This window comes from Sus scrofa, chromosome 2 (assembly GCF_000003025.6).
Source record: "Sus scrofa isolate TJ Tabasco breed Duroc chromosome 2, Sscrofa11.1, whole genome shotgun sequence".
Lineage (NCBI taxonomy): Eukaryota > Metazoa > Chordata > Mammalia > Artiodactyla > Suidae > Sus > Sus scrofa.
In genome coordinates, this window is record NC_010444.4 from 108,655,273 (window position 1) to 108,669,297 (window position 14,025).

The following is a 14,025-nucleotide window of genomic DNA, read 5'->3' on the forward strand; positions in this document are numbered from 1 at the left end:
CCTTACATGTATACATTACAATTACAGTTTTTCCCCCACCATTTCTTCTGTTGCAACATGAGTATCTAGACATAGTTATCAATGCTATTCAGCGGGATCTCCTTGTAAATCTATTCTAAGTTGTGTCTGATAAGCCCAAGCTCCCGATCCCTCCCACTCCCTCCCCCTCCCATCAGGCAACCACAAGTCTCTTCTCCAAGTCCATGATTGATTTTCTTTTCTGAGGAGATGTTCATTTGTGCTGGATATTAGATTCCAGTTATAAGTGATGTCATATGGTATTTGTCTTTGTCTTTCTGGCTCATTTCACTCAGTATGAGATTCTCTAGTTCCATCCATGTTGCTGCAAATGGCATGATGTCATCCTTTTTTATGGCTGAGTAGTATTCCATCGTGTATATATACCACATCTTCCGAATCCAATCCTCTGTCGATGGACATTTGGATTGTTTCCATGTCCTGGCTATTGTGAATAGTGCTGCAATGAACATGCGGGTGCATGTGTCTCTTTTAAGTAGAGCTTTGTCCGGATAGATGCCCAAGAGTGGGATTGCAGGGTCATATGGAAGTTCTATGTATAGATTTCTAAGGTATCTCCAAACTGTTCTCCATAGTGGCTGTACCAGTTTACATTCCCACCAACAGTGCAGGAGGGTTCCCTTTTCTCCACAGCCCCTCCAGCACTTGTTATTTGTGGATTTATTAATGATGGCCATTCTGACTGGTGTGAGGTGGTATCTCATGGTAGTTTTGATTTGCATTTCTCTTATAATCAGCGATGTTGAGCATTTTTTCATGTGTTTGTTGGCCATCTGTATATCTTCCTTGGAGAAATGTCTATTCAGGTCTTTTGCCCATTTTTCCATTGATTGATTGGTTTTTTTGCTGTTGAGTTGTATAAGTTGCTTGTATATTCTAGAGATTAAGCCCTTGTCAGTTGCATCATTTGAAACTATTTTCTCCCATTCTGTAAGTTGTCTTTTTGTTTTCTTTTGGGTTTCCTTTGCTGTGCAAAAGCTTTTCAGTTTGATGAGGTCCCATGGGTTTATTTTTGCTCTAATTTCTATTGCTTTGGGAGACTGACCTGAGAAAATATTCATGATGTTGATGTCAGAGAGTGTTTTGCCTATGTTTTCTTCTAGGAGTTTGATGGTGTCCTGTCGTATATTTAAGTCTTTCAGCCATTTGGAGTTTATTTTTGTGCATGGTGTGAGGGTGTGTTCTAGTTTCATTGCTTTGCATACAGCTGTCCAGGTTTCCCAGCAATACTTGCTGAATAGACTTTCCTTTTCCCATTTGATGTTCTTGCCTCCCTTGTCAAAGATTAATTGACCATAGGTGTCAGGGTTAATTTCCAGATTCTCTATTCTGTTCCATTGGTCTGTCTGTCTGTTTTGATACCAGTACCACACTGTTTTGATGACTGTGGCTTTGTAGTATTTCTTGAAGTCTGGGAGAGTGATGCCTCCTGCTTGGTTTTTGTTTCTCAGGATTGCTTTGGCGATTCTCGGTCTTTTGTGGTTCCATATAAATGTTTGGATTGTTTGTTCTAGTTCTGTGAAAAATGTCATGGGTAATTTGATAGGGATTGCATTGAATCTGTAGATTGCTTTGGGTAGGATGGCCATTTTCACAATATTGATTTTTCCAATCCAGGAACATGGAATATCTTTCCATTTTTTTACATCTTCTTTGATTTCTTTGATTAAGGTTTTATAGTTCTCGGCATATAGGTCCTTTACCTCTTTGGTTAGGTGTATTCCGAGGTATTTGATTTTGTGAGGTACAATTTTAAAAGGTATCGTATTTTTGTATTCCTTTTCTAATGCTTCATTGCTGGTATACAGAAATGCAACTGACTTCTGAATGTTAATCTTATATCCTGCCACTTTGCTGAATTTATTAATCAGTTCAAGGAGTTTTGGGGTTGAGTCCTTAGGGTTTTCTAGGTATAGAATCATGTCATCTGCATACAGTGACAGTTTGATCTCTTCTCTTCCTATATGGATGCCTTTGATTTCTTTTGTTTGTCTAATTGCTGTGGCTAAGACTTCCAAAACGATGTTGAAGAGCAGTGGTGAGAGTGGGCATCCCTGTCTTGTTCCAGATTTGAGTGAGAAGGCTTTCAGTTTTTCCCCATTGAGGATTATATTTGCTGTGGGTTTATCATAAATGGCTTTGATTATATTCAGGAATGTTCCCTCTATACCCACTTTGGCGAGGGTCTTGATCATGAATGGATGTTGAACTTTGTCAAATGCTTTTTCTGCATCTATTGAGATGATCATATGATTTTTGACCTTTTTTTTGTTAATGTGGTGTATGATGTTGATTGATTTGCGTATGTTGAACCATCCTTGAGAACCTGGGATGAACCCAACCTGGTCATGGTGTATAATTTTTTTGATATGTTGTTGGATTCGGTTGGCTAAGATTTTGTTGAGAATTTTTGCATCTATATTCATCAATGATATTGGGCGATAGTTTTCTTTTTTGGTGGTATCTCTGCCTGGTTTTGGAATGAGGGTGATGGTGGCCTCATAGAATGTCTTTGGGAGTATTCCTTCTTCTTCAACCTTTTGAAAGAGTTTAAGGAGGATGGGCACCAATTCCTCTTTATATGTTTGATAGAATTCACCTGTGAAGCCATCTGGTCCTGGGCTTTTATTTGTAGGGAGTGATTTTATGACCTCTTCAATTTCATTTCTGGTGATTGGTCTGTTCAGTTGGTCTGTTTCTGCTTGATTCAGTTTTGGCAGGCTGTAAGATTCTAGAAAATTGTCCATTTCTTCCAGATTGTCAAACTTATTGCCATATAGTTGTTCATAGTATTCTCTTATGGTTTTTTGTATTTCTGCTGTATCCGTTGTGATTTCTCCTTTTTCATTTATAATTTTGGTGATTTGGGTTCTTTCTCTCCTCTTTTTAGTGAGTCTGGCCAGGGGTTTATCAATTTTGTTCACCTTTTCAAAGAACCAGCTCTTGGTTTTATTAATTTTCTCTATTGTTTTTTGAGTCTCTATTTTATTGATTTCTTCTTTGATCTTTACAATTTCCTTCCTTCTGCTGACTTTAGGACTTCTTTGTTCTTCTTTTTCTAATTCATTTAGGTGGAGGGTTAAGTTGTCAATTTGGGATCTTTCTTCTTTTTTGAGAAAGGCCTGTATTGCTATAAATTTCCCTCTGAGCACTGCTTTCGCAGCATCCCATAGATTTTGAGAGGTTGTGTCTTCATTATCATTTGTTTCAAGATAGTTTTTAATTTCCTTCTTGATTTCCTCATTGACCCATTGGTTTTTTAGTAGCATGTTGTTTAGTCTCCATGGAGTAGGTTTTTTCTCTTTCCTTTTCCCATGGTTGATTTCTAATTTCATGGCATTGTGGTCAGAGAAGATACTTGAGATAATTTCTATGCTCCTAAATTTATTGAGATTCGCTTTATGTCCCAATATGTGGTCAATTCTTGAGAATGTTCCATGAGCATTTGAGAAGAATGTGTATTCTGATTTTTTTGGATGTAGTGTCCTGAAGATATCAATTAAGTCTAACTTTTCTATTGTTTCCTTTAGGATCTCTGTTGCTTTATTGGTTTTCTGTCTAGAGGATCTGTCCATTGATGTGAGGGGGGTATTTAGGTCTCCTACTATGATTGTATTCTCATCAATATCTCCCTTTATGTCTGTTAATATTTGTTGTATGTATCTGGGTGCTCCTATGTTTGGGGCATATATGTTGATGATAGTAACATCCTCTCCTTGGATGGATCCCTTAATCATTAAATAGTGTCCTTCTTTGTCTTTCTTTATGTCTTTTGTTTTAAAGTCTATTTTGTCTGATATGAGCGTTGCAACTCCTGCTTTTCTGTCATGTCTATTGGCATGAAATACTTTTCCCCAGCCTTTCACTTTCAATCTATATGTATCTTTTGTCCTAAGGTGAGTTTCTTGTAGGCAGCATATTGAAGGTTTTTGCCGTTTTATCCACTCAGCCATTCTGTGTCTTTTGATTGGGGCATTCAGTCCATTGACATTTAAGGTGATAATTGATAGATGATTATTTATTGCCATTTGATCCTCGTGTTCCAGTTGATTCTATGGTTCTCCATTCTTCCTTTCTTTTTTTTTTTTTTTTTTTTTTTTTTTTTTTTTTTTTTTTTTTGGTTGGATGGTCTCCTGTTATTATCTGCTTGAGTGTTTTTTTTTTCATTTTTTGCAAATGCAATATTTGGTTTTGGCTTGTGGTTGCCCTGTTTTTTAAGTATGCTAACCCCTTCCCATAATTGTGTGTTTTAGCCTGATGGTCCTCCTAACATCCCTTGCCCACATTTTATGGTTTTGATGACTCTTTTATTTTTTTCTTTTTAATTTTATTTTGTTTGAAGCATGTTCATGATTAAATCTGTATGCTGGCTTATTTGAATGACTGCTCTCTGATTGTATCTTCCTCTGTCCTAGTTCTTCCTCTTCTTCTTCTTCTTTTTTTTTTTTTTTTTTTTTCTTTTTTCTTCCCTTTCCTTCCTTTCTTTTGGTTTAGAGAAGCCCTTTCAATATTTCCTTTAACCTGGGTTTTGTGTTGCTGTATTCTTTAAGTTTTTGTTTGTTGGGAAAAATTTTTATTTCCCCTTCTATTTTAAATGATATTCTTGCTGGATAAAGTATTCTAGGTTGCATATTTTTTCCTTTGAGCACTTTAAATATCTCTTGCCATTCCCTCCTGGCCTGTAGTGTTTCTGTAGAGAAATCAGCTGATATTCTTATGGGGGTTCCCTTGTAGGTAACATTCTGTTTTTCTCTTGCTGCCTTTAGGATCCTCTCTTTATCACTAACTTTTGCCATTTTTATTATGATGTGTCTTGGTGTGGGTCTGTTTGGGTTCAGTTTGTTTGGGGCCCTCTGTGCTTCTTGTATCTTGAATCCAGTATCCTTTAGATTTGGGAAGTTTCCAGCGATAATTTCTTCAAATATATTTTCCATTCCCTTATCTTTTTCTACTCCTTCTGGAATTCCTATTATGCGTAGATTGGCTCGTTTTATATTATCCCATAGGTCTCTTATATTGCTTTCCAGTTTTTTGATTCGGTTTTCTGTCTGTTGACCAGATTGAGTGATTTCCATTATTCTATCTTCCATATCACTGATTCGTTCTTCTGCATTATTCATTCTGGTTTTTACTGCCCCTAGTTCAGTTTGCATCTCTGCAAATGAATGTTCTAGTTTTTCTTGGCTCCTCCTTATATTTTCTAGCTCCTTTCTGAGGGTATCTGCATTGCTGTTCATATCTTCTCTTAATTCCTTCAGTATTTTCACTATTTCTCTTTTGAACTCCAGGTCTGTCAGACTGCAGAGATCAGTTTCATTGTTGACTGTTTTAGGTGAGTCCTCCTGTTGGTTTGACTGGGGGTGGTTTCTCAGCTTCTTCATCTTGCTTGTTGTCTTCTTTCTCCTGAGGGAGTTGTACTCTCCGTTATCGGGTAGTGTTTGCCTTGTCACTGCCGTGGAATATTTCCTGAGGGCTGTCGTTGTTGGTCAATCTTTTTTTGAGGCAGTGTGGCTTTTCTGGAGTGTTGATGGGACTAACAGTGTTTCTTTGAAGCAAAGGAGGACTTCCTGAGGGCAGACAGGACTGGGAGGTCCACCCCACGATGGTAGCAGATTTCACTTGGTTCTCAGCACCCCCTGGGGTCTTGGGCGGGTAGCAGGGCCCTTGGAGACTCAAGAGGTTCCTCCCCAGGGCAGCCCGATTCAGAAAGACCGTCTGAGATCTTTTCCCGATTCCGCCAGGCTTGTTGCAGCTTTTCTGGGCTGCAGGGGGTCCTGCCTGGAGCTGGCAGTCCTATGCAGCTGGTCCACTAGGTCTCAGCACCCCTTGGGGTCTTGGGCGAGTAGCAGGGCCTTTGGAGACTCAAGAGGCTCCTCCCCAGAACAGCCCGATTCAGAAAGACCGTCTGAGATCTTTTCCCAATTCGGCCAGGCTTGTTGCAGCTTTTCTGGGCTGCAGGGGGTCCTGCCTGGAGCTGGCAGTCCTATGCAGCTGGTCCACTAGGTCTCAGCACCCCTTGGGGTCTTGGGCGGGTAGCAGGGCCCTTGGAGACTCAAGAGGCTCCTCCCCAGGGCAGCCCGATTCAGAAAGACCGTTTGAGATCTTTTCCTGATTCGGCCAGGCTTGTTGCAGCTTTTCTGGGCTGCAGGGGGTCCTGCCTGGAGCTGGCAGTCCTATGCAGCTGGTCCACTAGGTCTCAGCACCCCCTGGGGTCTTGGGCGGGTAGCAGGGCCCTTGGAGGCTCAAGAGGCTCCTCCCCAGGACAGCCCGACTCAGAAAGACCGTCTGAGATCTTTTCCCGATTCCGCCAGGCTTGTTGCAGCTTTTCTGGGCTGCAGGGGGTCCTGCCTGGAGCTGGCAGTCCTATGCAGCTGGTCCACTAGGTCTCAGCACCCCTTGGGGTCTTGGGCGGGTAGCAGGGCCCTTGGAGACTCAAGAGGCTCCTCCCCAGGGCAGCCCGATTCAGAAAGACCGTTTGAGATCTTTTCCCGATTCGGCCAGGCTTGTTGCAGCTTTTCTGGGCTGCAGGGGGTCCTGCCTGGAGCTGGCAGTCCTATGCAGCTGGTCCACTAGGTCTCAGCACCCCCTGGGGTCTTGGGCGGGTAGCAGGGCCCTTGGAGGCTCAAGAGGCTCCTCCCCAGGACAGCCCGACTCAGAAAGACCGTCTGAGATCTTTTCCCGATTCCGCCAGGCTTGTTGCAGCTTTTCTGGGCTGCAGGGGGTCCTGCCTGGAGCTGGCAGTCCTATGCAGCTGGTCCACTAGGTCTCAGCACCCCTTGGGGTCTTGGGCGGGTAGCAGGGCCCTTGGAGACTCAAGAGGCTCCTCCCCAGGACAGCCCGACTCAGAAAGACCGTCTGAGATCTTTTCCCGATTCGGCCAGGCTTGTTGCAGCTTTTCTGGGCTGCAGGGGGTCCTGCCTGGAGCTGGCAGTCCTATGCAGCTGGTCCCCTAGGTCTTAGCACCCCCTGGGGTCTTGGGCGTGTAGCAAGGCCCTTGGAGACTCAAGAGGCTCCTCCCCGGGGGAGCCCGTCTCAGAAAAACCGTCGGAGAATTAGGTCGATCTATTCACGGCCTGGCTAGGCTTGTTCTAGCTTTTCTGGGCTGCAGGCCTTTTCTAGGGGGCTGGTGGTGTTTGGTGCTGCTCTGTGGAAGTGTAGCCCCTCCAAAGGGCAAGCAGGCCTGTGCAGGGAGAGCCCCTGCGGTGGTAGGCTTCAGGCAATTGTTGAGGCCAGCCCTCCTGGATGGCAGGCAGCCCCAGGTTTGGCGAGAGCGTAGGGGGTGGCGGGGGTGGGGGGAGGGAATGCACTGGGAAGCACAGCTTTCTGCTAGCTAGCGGGCCTGTAAGCTTGCTGTGGCGTGGGGGGTATTCTATGGGGACCCACCCCTTCTTCTCTCCCCTCCCCAGCACGGGCGCAGACCAGGCTCTTCTCCCAGGTTCCCTCTGAGGCGGCTTTCCACTTCCCCGCCCCTAGAGTATTGCTCCCTTCCTCTGCGACAGCTTTGTTTTCTAGTCTCCCAGGCAGTCTCTGCCCCGTCAAATGGTTTAGAGACCTCCCAAGCAGTTTCCGCTCTTCCCCGCCCCCCTAGCCCGGGGACTAATCTCTGGAGCCGAGGTCTCGGTGCCCAGCCCCCACCCAGGCGGCGCCCCCCGGCCCTTTCTTGGGGACTAACCTTCGGAGGCGAGGTCTCGGTGCCCAGCCCCAACCCAGGCGTCCCCCGGCCCCCTCTCGGGGACCAACCTTCAGAGCTGAGGTCTAGGTGCCCAGCCCCCACCCAGGCGTCCCCCGGCCCTTTCCCGGGGACTAACCTCTGGAGCCGAGGATTCGGTGCCCAGCCCCCACCCAGGCGTCTCAATTTTTGGTGACTGTGCCCGTAGTTCAGATGGTCCGTTGGGTTCTTGATCGTTTTTCCGTACTCCGACTTACTGCTACACTCTTCTCTGCATCTGGAGATTCCTCCGGTTCGTTTGATCTTTCCCCCGGTAGGAGACTTTCCAGGGTGCGGGATCCCTTTCTCCTCCGCAGTTCCCTTTCGGGAGCGCCCGTCCCGCTCGGATTCACCTTCTCTCACTCTCCTCTTTTCTCCCGTTCTGCCCAATAATGTCACGAACTTCTTGCCGTTATTGGAGTTTAGGTTCCTCTGCCAGCGATTGGTTGTTGTTCTGTGCGAGTCATTTCTTCTGTAGATGTGCTTTTTTTGTTGTGTTTGTGGGAGAGGGCGAGCGTGTCCCCCTACTCCTCCGCCATCTTGTCCTCCCGCCTTTATTTATTTTTTTAGTCCTTTAAAAAATAGCAAAGTGACATCCTTTGCATGCATAGGCAGGTTAGTTGAACTTTAATATAAGAAATAGAGAATGGGGGAGTTCCCGTCGTGGCACAGTGGTTAACGAATCCGACTAGGAACCATGAGGTTGCGGGTTCGGTCCCTGCCCTTGCTCAGTGGGTTAACGATCCGTCCTTGCCGTGAGCTGTGGTGTAGGTTGCAGACACGGCTCAGATCCCGTGTTGCTGTGGCTCTGGTGAAGGCTGTTAGCTACAGCTCTGATTCAACCCCTAGCCTGGGAACCTCCATATGCGCGGGAGCAGCCCAAGAAATAGCAAAAAGACAAAAAAAAAAAAAAAAAAAAAATAGAGAATGGAAAAAAATGACCCGTAATTAGTAAGGCAAGGGCTTATCTATTCAGTAGTAATGATTTTGTTTTGGGGGAGGAGATATATCTCTATTATGTGGTCACCTTTTGACCTTGCACTTCTTTATAAGGTGGAAAGAATATAGAGGATAGAAGAACAGATAAAAGGCCTAATGATTGGAGCATAATAGTGAGTGATAGATAAAAGTAAAAAAGATAAGTTTAAAGAACCATGCCTTTGTTGGAGTTCCCGTTGTGGCACAGTGGTTAACGAATCCGACTAGGAACCATAAGGTTTGGTCCCTGCCCTTGCTCAGTGGGTTAACTGGGCATTGCCGTGAGCTGTGGTGTAGGTTGCAGACGCTCGGATCCCGTGTTGCTGTGGCTCTGGTGTAGGCCGGTGGCTACAGCTCCATTTAGACCCCTAGCCTGGGAATCTCCATATGCCGCGGGAGCGGCCGAAGAAATAGCAAAAAGACAAAAAAAAAAAAAAAAAAGAACCATGCCTTTGTAATCCTAAGGGAATTGGGAAGTCATTGAAAGGTTTTAAGCAGGGAAGTGGATGGCTTTGGTTGTTGTGTGGACAGTGAATAGGTAGGAGTATATATGAGGAAACCAGTTAGGAAGCATGTGATCTGAAGAAGGATAGTGTAGTTTAGACTTAGGGTGGTGGCAGTAGAACTATAGCTTATTGAGTATATGTCGTATTCAGCTACTTTTCTAAAACAAAAGCTAAACAATTTCATTCTTATAAAAATTCTGTGCTTCTAAAAATTACTTGTACTTACTAAACTGAAAATTAAGGTTTCTACCAAAGAGATGTCTTGTATTCTAATTTAAAATGTTTAAAAAATTTTTTTGAATTATAATTCATTATCCTAGCTCATATTATCCCGATAAGAGCCTGTGTCTACTACACTTAAAACCTTGTTTGGTCTTTTCCCAGTTGAAATTTTTCATTTTTCATTGTGGACTTGATAAAGTCTATCTCTTCATAGTAGATTTTTTTTTTTTAAAGGGTGTTTGTTAAGGAAATGAGATTGTAAACTAAATTTCAAGGAATGTATTTTACAAAAAGATGATTAATTTTTTAAAAAAGATTTTTATGAATTCTTGATATTGCATGCAGGAAAATGCTGCAAAATGGCTAAATTTTAAAAAAATTTTAAAGCAGACCTAGCAAAATCTATAAGTGCACCACTGAATTAGTTATTAGATATTAAATGGCATTCTTATTAATAATGCAGTATTACAGAGTCTAATAGATCTTTTCAATTACTGAAATGTTTTCATATTTAATTAAAACCCATTATTTATAATAATTCACATTTCATAAAACGCAGTAATGCTATGTTAATTTATGTTTTTCCTTATCAATTTTGAAAAAAGAAATGTGTATACATCTTTGTACATATCCTCTCCTCAACCGCTGACACAGACACACACACAAACTCAGACAGATGCAGTTTTTACTCTGGAGTGTTGGAAGCAACTACTGTAGAGCATTTAGAGGTATGAATAGCCATTTATTGAAATGAAGCCAAGAATACATGTAATTACACAAATTACATGATGTTGATTTCACTTTACTTTTCCAAAAACTTCAAAGGGGGAGTACTTCCTCTGAGATTATATAATGTCTAAATTTAAAAAGGAAATATATTCTGTAATTTAAAAAAATAAGTAATCAATGTGTGGCCTTAAGTTTGGGCTTTTGCATTTCAAATTTTATTTTTTAAAAAAGATACATTCTATACAAAAGTCCAAAATATTATATACACTTATTGTATACAAAAAATTGTTGGCTTTTTATATATTTGTAATATTTGATATGAGACGAAGGACGTTATTTCTGATGTACCATAACATCTAAGTGGACCCTATTGACTTTTGCCTGTAGAGTTTGAACTTTGAGTAGTTTTTCCTTATCAGATAGAATTTTCTACTTTAATTGCTTATAATGCATATCTTCTAAGATCCCTTTCAGTTCTGATGCTCTCTGATTACATGATTCAAAACTAATGATTGTCTAATTAAAGGTGGAGTGGTAAAGGAGATGGTATATACTGCCTATACTTCCTCCTACTGATTGTTTTAAAATATCACTACAGTAATAATAAATATTACTACAGTAATGAGGGATATTTACTGATATACCTGTATTACTTTACTATATGACGGTGGGGGGAAAAACAGCACTATTTTAGGGGATAGAATTCTGTTTATGAAGCATGACACTATGCTGGGGTCCTTTGGGACTTAAAATTAGCAACTGCCCTTTACTCTCAGAATTCAGTTATAGGTGTCATATTTGAAGAGATTCTTAATTTTACTTTGAGTTATTAAAAAAAAAAAAAACCCAGGGAGTTCCCGTCGTGGCTCAGCGGTTAACGAACCCAACTAGTATCTATGAGGACTCAGGTTCAATCCCTGCCCTCGCACAGTGAGTTAAGGATCTGGCATTGCCATGAGCTGTGGTGTAGGTTGCAGACATGGCTTGGACCCTGCGTTGCTGTGACTGTGGTGTAGGCCAGCCGCTGCACCTCTGATTTGACCCCTAGCCCAGGAACTTCCATATGTCGAGGGTGTGGCCCCAAAAAAAGAAAAAGGAAAAAAACTGGAGTCTCTAATACTACTGGTGAGATTTTTTAAAAAAATAATTTATTTAGCCTTAAATAACTGAGGCTTAAGTGGAGTTATTTTGAAAGTTTGTGCGTATAAGAATTCACCTTATTTATGTGGTATTGATCAGAATTAAACAGTTACTAAAATGAAAATAAAGTGACTCGCAAGTAACATATTACATGAAAATGCTTACCATACACCTTTTGCTCAGGAATCAAAGGATGAGCAGTGGAAACGAGCTATGGATTATTTAAATGTTGTCAATGAACTCAACTATATGACTCAGATCGTTATCATGCTTTATGAGGATCCTAACAAGGTAACAGAGTACTTGATTTGCATGTGTTACCAGAGGTAAATAAATAGTTCAAAGTTCCTCATTTTGAAAATGTTTTGTAATATATTTTTAGGATCTTTCCTCTGAGGAACGCTTTCATGTTGAATTACACTTTAGTCCAGGAGCCAAAGGATGTGAAGAAGACAAAAATTTACCATCTGGCTATGGATATAGACCAGCTTCAAGGGAGGTATGAAGTTGATATTCTGAGAGCTGAGTTACTACAATTCTAGATTTTCATGAAGTTTCTTTAAGAATTTTCTATTATGTACTATAATTCTTAACTACTAAATGGCAAGATGGTTTAAATTTCATGAAGTATGATTTGGGTTGACAGAATTTTTAGGCACATTAGAATTTTATACTTTATCTTTTAAGATCTAGATTTTTTTGATTTTTTAAGATAAGTATTTTCAATGAATAGCTATAGTTTTTTTGGGTTTTGGTTGTTTTATTTGGAAGACTAGTCCATACTTCACTGTGCTAAGCACTTGACATGAATGATTGTAATTTAATCTTTGCAATAACCTTACAAAGTTAAATATGTACTGAGTTTAAAACTTTTTTACTAAACTATAATACATGTTGATAAACATACCTAAATCATAAATGTGTAGTTTAATGTTATATCACAAAATGACAGTTGTGAAACAATTAGCCAGGCTATGGAATAATACTATCCCAGAAGAACAGTTATGCCCCCTCCTTGTAACAAACTCCCTTGCTTTCTCCCCAGAGGTACTCAATATAGTGACTTCTGGCACCACAAATTAATTTTGTCTATTTTCAGATTTTATGTAAATGAAATCACAAAATATGTGCTTTTTTGGGATGGGGAGTAGGTTTTGCTTCTTTCACTATGTGTTTGAGATTCACCTGTTCTTCATTTTTGTTGCCATATAGGATTCCATTAAATAAAGTGCACTTTGTTAATCCATTCCACTATTATGATCATTTCATTTGTTTTCCAGTTCATGGTTTGAAGGTGAATGCTTTTATGCACATTCTTGTACAGATCTTTTTCTGAACATACATACACATTTCTCTTGGATATATATCTGGATATAAAAGCTGGTTTATAGGGTATGCATATGGTCAACTTTTCAAAATACAGTCAAATAGCTCTCCAAAGATACTACTATGTCCTTATCAGTACTCTGTGCGATTAGTGTTTTTAATGTAGCTGTTTTGGGGATTATGTAGTGGTATCTAGTGGCTTAAATTTACATTATCCTCATGACCATTAAGGATTAGCACTTTTTCTTATATTCATTGGCCACTTTTGCGAAGGTCTACTACTGGCTTGGACCAGAATGGTATTGAGTAGAAGCATTGATAGTAAGCATCTTTGTTCATTCCCAAACTAAAGTGAAAAGTAACATTTCAAAGAGAACATTTGGGGATTTTAATTGAGATTACATAAATTCTGCAGATCAATGTTGAGAGAAGTAACACTCATACAGAACTGAAGCATATAGTCTAAAACTTGGTCTATATCTCTGATTTTTATTTAGCTATTCTTCATGCCTTTTTGATAAAATTAAGATTTTTTTTAAAATGTCTTATATTTTGTCACATTAATCCCTAAATTCTTTTTTATGTTATAAATTGCTTATTTAAATGTAATTTTCTGTTGGTTATTTTCCTATTGAATTTTAACTCTTTTTTGTATTAAGTTTTTTTGTCTAAAGAGTGTATAACCACCTTACTCATGATGTTTATTCATTCTAATTATTTGTCCGTGGAGTCATCTGAATTTTCTGTGTATGTGATCATATCTCTGAATGATGACAGATGTCTGGCAAATTTTGAATAGATTTAATGATGGTGGGCACTCGTGTCTTTCAATGATTTTTTTTTTTGCTTTTTTAAGGGCTGCACTTGCAGCATATGGAGATTCCCAGGCTAGGGGTCCAATCGGACCTACAGCCGCTGGCTTATACCACAGCCATAGCAACATCAGATCCAAGCTTTGTCTATGACCTACACCACAGCTCAAGGCATCGCTGGATCCTTCATCCACTGAGCGAGGCCGGAGTTTGAACCCGCAACCTCATGGTTCCTAGCCAAAATTCGTTTCCGCTGCGCCAAGATGGGAACTCCTAGTGATTTATGATTAAAAGTGGTGATTGCTTCAAGTTTTTAGATATCCCTTACCTGGTTAAAGAATTTTAATTTCTAAACCTTTACTTTGATGAAGCTGTTTATGTACTTCTGTTTGGCTGCTTTCGGCTAATTTATGTTTATGAGATTCATTGATGTAATTATATTTAGTTTTAGTTTGTCCATTTTTACTGCTTTAAAATATGTGTTTTACTCTATGACCATGCCCCAATTTACCCATTCTATTATAGGTAGATATTTAGTATAAATTTTTAAATGTGTCTGTTTCCT

At 40.6% G+C, this 14,025-nt stretch overlaps 1 protein-coding gene across 18 annotated transcripts in view; it reads left to right on the forward strand.

Moving 5' to 3' along the window:
- The window catches only part of PPIP5K2 (diphosphoinositol pentakisphosphate kinase 2), a 94,127-nt gene that overhangs the window by 58,540 nt on the left and 21,562 nt on the right, over nucleotides 1-14,025 (forward strand). For all 18 annotated transcript variants that reach the window (XR_002341839.1, XM_021084580.1, XM_013987581.2 and 15 more), the window contains 2 exons: nucleotides 11,506-11,613; nucleotides 11,705-11,821. Coding sequence is in view for 17 of the 18 variants with exons in the window: in XM_021084580.1 (XP_020940239.1) it covers nucleotides 11,506-11,613; nucleotides 11,705-11,821 (225 nt within the window). In the remaining variant the exon portion in view is untranslated. The remainder of the gene's footprint in view (nucleotides 1-11,505; nucleotides 11,614-11,704; nucleotides 11,822-14,025) is intronic.